Raw genomic sequence first — 2,163 nt, 5'->3', positions numbered from 1 at the left:
AGCGGCCATTGCGCGGTTCCTGCAGCACCACACAGCACTGCAGCCACCTTGTCGCTGGCAGCCCCACGGAACAAAGTACCTACAGACAGTACCCCGGCCCTGGCATCCTGCCCACGGGGCAGCCGAGACCCAGAGCCAGCCTCCAGCCACCTCCTCCTCTTCACTTCCTCCGCCGGCTGCAGTTCTTCAGTTCCTCCAGCTCCTTCTCCATCAGATGGGACTCAGCTGTGGTCTCAGAGAGCTGCAATGCACAGACAACAACAACGAGAGTGAGCTCCTGCTCCAACCTCCACCCTGTGCTGCAGCCGCGGGGCCAACATCGGATCTGCAACCTGACAGTCTGCCGCGTGCCCCAGACACTCTTGGCAGGATGTGAAAGCCCCCGAGAAGGACCAGGGGTGGCTCTCCCTCTGGAGAAGCACCTCGTGTCACAACACTTGTGCCTTGGAAGCTTTTCCAACTTGACAGCACGACCTTCCCAGATATACAGCTGCAGGCCAGCAGCCATGCGAGGGGATCTGTGCCCCTTTGAGCTGAGATGTCACACTTCACTGAGGTTGCCTGGAGAACCTGGAGAGCAGCTGGGGCAGCCGCTACGCGCTCCAGCCACAAAAGCCGCTTGCCAGTTTTGAAACACGGGAAGAGCATAAGGAAGGAAAACGATGAAGGAATAACCTGTTTGTTTGGACTGACCTGAAGGCTAAATCACTTAACAGACTGAGAACACACCTGTATTCTGTTTCACTGAAAATGTCTCCAGATTTTAAGCATGAAGACTGTGATCTCTGGGTAAGATGGAATTTTGGTTTATTTAGGGCTTGGGAATTCTTTCATCCCTAAGTTTACACACAGAATAGATGTTACACCACTTGTCACAGCAGATGTAAGCTTCCATCTTCTGTGAACACAAAGGGTGGCTGGAACTCGCTTTCACAGTTAGGGCAGAGGCCAGACTGGCAAGAACAACGCCGTACTCCATGGAGTGGGAAAGAGGGGACACAGCACTTGCAAGGGCTCCTCTCTACTCCACTCAGATTGTTCACTAAGTCAAGCTCTGCTGCAAGGGGAACCTTCCCCTCTTCTCGCAGAGGGGCCCAGACTTCACTCCCCCTGTCACTTTGCCATTACAGTTGTCTTGCACAGCAGGGTAAAGCAGAAAGAGCGGGGTGCAGCAAGAACCTCCTTCGGTGGTCCCAGCACCCTTTGCCTGTGCATTCTCGGTGCTGTGGGCAAGTGGCAGCTGGGCCAAGACTCACCATGTCCAGCAGAATATCCACTTTCAGGCGAAGGAGGTTATTTTCTTCCTCTAGTTGCTGGTTCCGTTTGCGCAAGCGCTGCATTTCCCTGCGATCCCCCGTGAAGCTTCCTGATTCTGGAAGGAAAGAAAGAGGTCAAAATACAGATTGTCAGCCAACCGTGGCTACTTCAGATCACAGCAGGCCGAGCTGCACTCTACCTGCCACCCACTGGCCATTTTCAAACTTCAGGCTCTGGCCAGCGAGGTTCATGGTGGGGATGCCGTACTCCAGGCCCAGCTCAATCTCACGGGTCGATCTATCCAGCTGCAGGGAGAAGATCACAGCGTTTTACAGAAATCCAAAGCCAGTCTCTGCTCTCCCATTTCTTAGCCACTGGCATTCCAATGGAAGCTGCTGCTCTGACTGGCCCTGGAGCCTGAAACCCTCCTTTAGTCGTGTCCTGCTGCAGTACAGGACTGGCTCCTCTCACGACTGTGCCTGCTCTTTCTCTTGCCCAAACATGCCCTCATCTCCCCGGGCTCAGAGACCATTGGTGAGAAGCTTTACCGAACTGCTCTCCCATTTCTTAGCCACTGGCATTCCAATGGAAGCTGCTGCTCTGACTGGCCCTGGAGCCTGAAACCCTCCTTTAGTCGTGTCCTGCTGCAGTACAGGACTGGCTCCTCTCACGACTGTGCCTGCTCTTTCTCTTGCCCAAACATGCCCTCATCTCCCCGGGCTCAGAGACCATTGGTGAGAAGCTTTACCGAAGGTTCTGGGCTGCGGGTGGGGTGACGATGCTCCTACCCGCACCTATTCCATTTTTACCTTCCTACCTGGTCACCGGTGATCACAAACCGTGCGGCACCGCAGGGGGAGAGAGTCACAGCGGGGAGGTCTCGTAAGGGTTATGGTGCTCACAGCA

At 54.9% G+C, this 2,163-nt stretch overlaps 1 protein-coding gene across 1 annotated transcript; it reads right to left on the bottom strand.

Annotated features, from left to right (window-relative positions):
- Positions 1–160: 160 nt before the first annotated feature.
- CBY1 (chibby 1, beta catenin antagonist) lies at positions 161–1,562 on the bottom strand (the record flags this gene model as incomplete). The annotated part of the gene is made up of 3 exons (XM_010176014.1): positions 161–241; positions 1,257–1,372; positions 1,457–1,562. Coding segments are annotated over 3 exons (303 nt in total), but the record flags the coding sequence as incomplete, so codon positions are not given.
- Between the last annotated feature and the right edge of the window lie 601 nt (positions 1,563–2,163).

This window comes from Antrostomus carolinensis, unplaced genomic scaffold (genome assembly GCF_000700745.2).
Source record: "Antrostomus carolinensis isolate BGI_N321 unplaced genomic scaffold, ASM70074v2 scaffold38759, whole genome shotgun sequence".
NCBI lineage: Eukaryota > Metazoa > Chordata > Aves > Caprimulgiformes > Caprimulgidae > Antrostomus > Antrostomus carolinensis.
The sequence above is the reverse complement of the archived record's forward strand: the minus strand, read 5'-3'. Positions and strand labels throughout refer to the sequence as shown.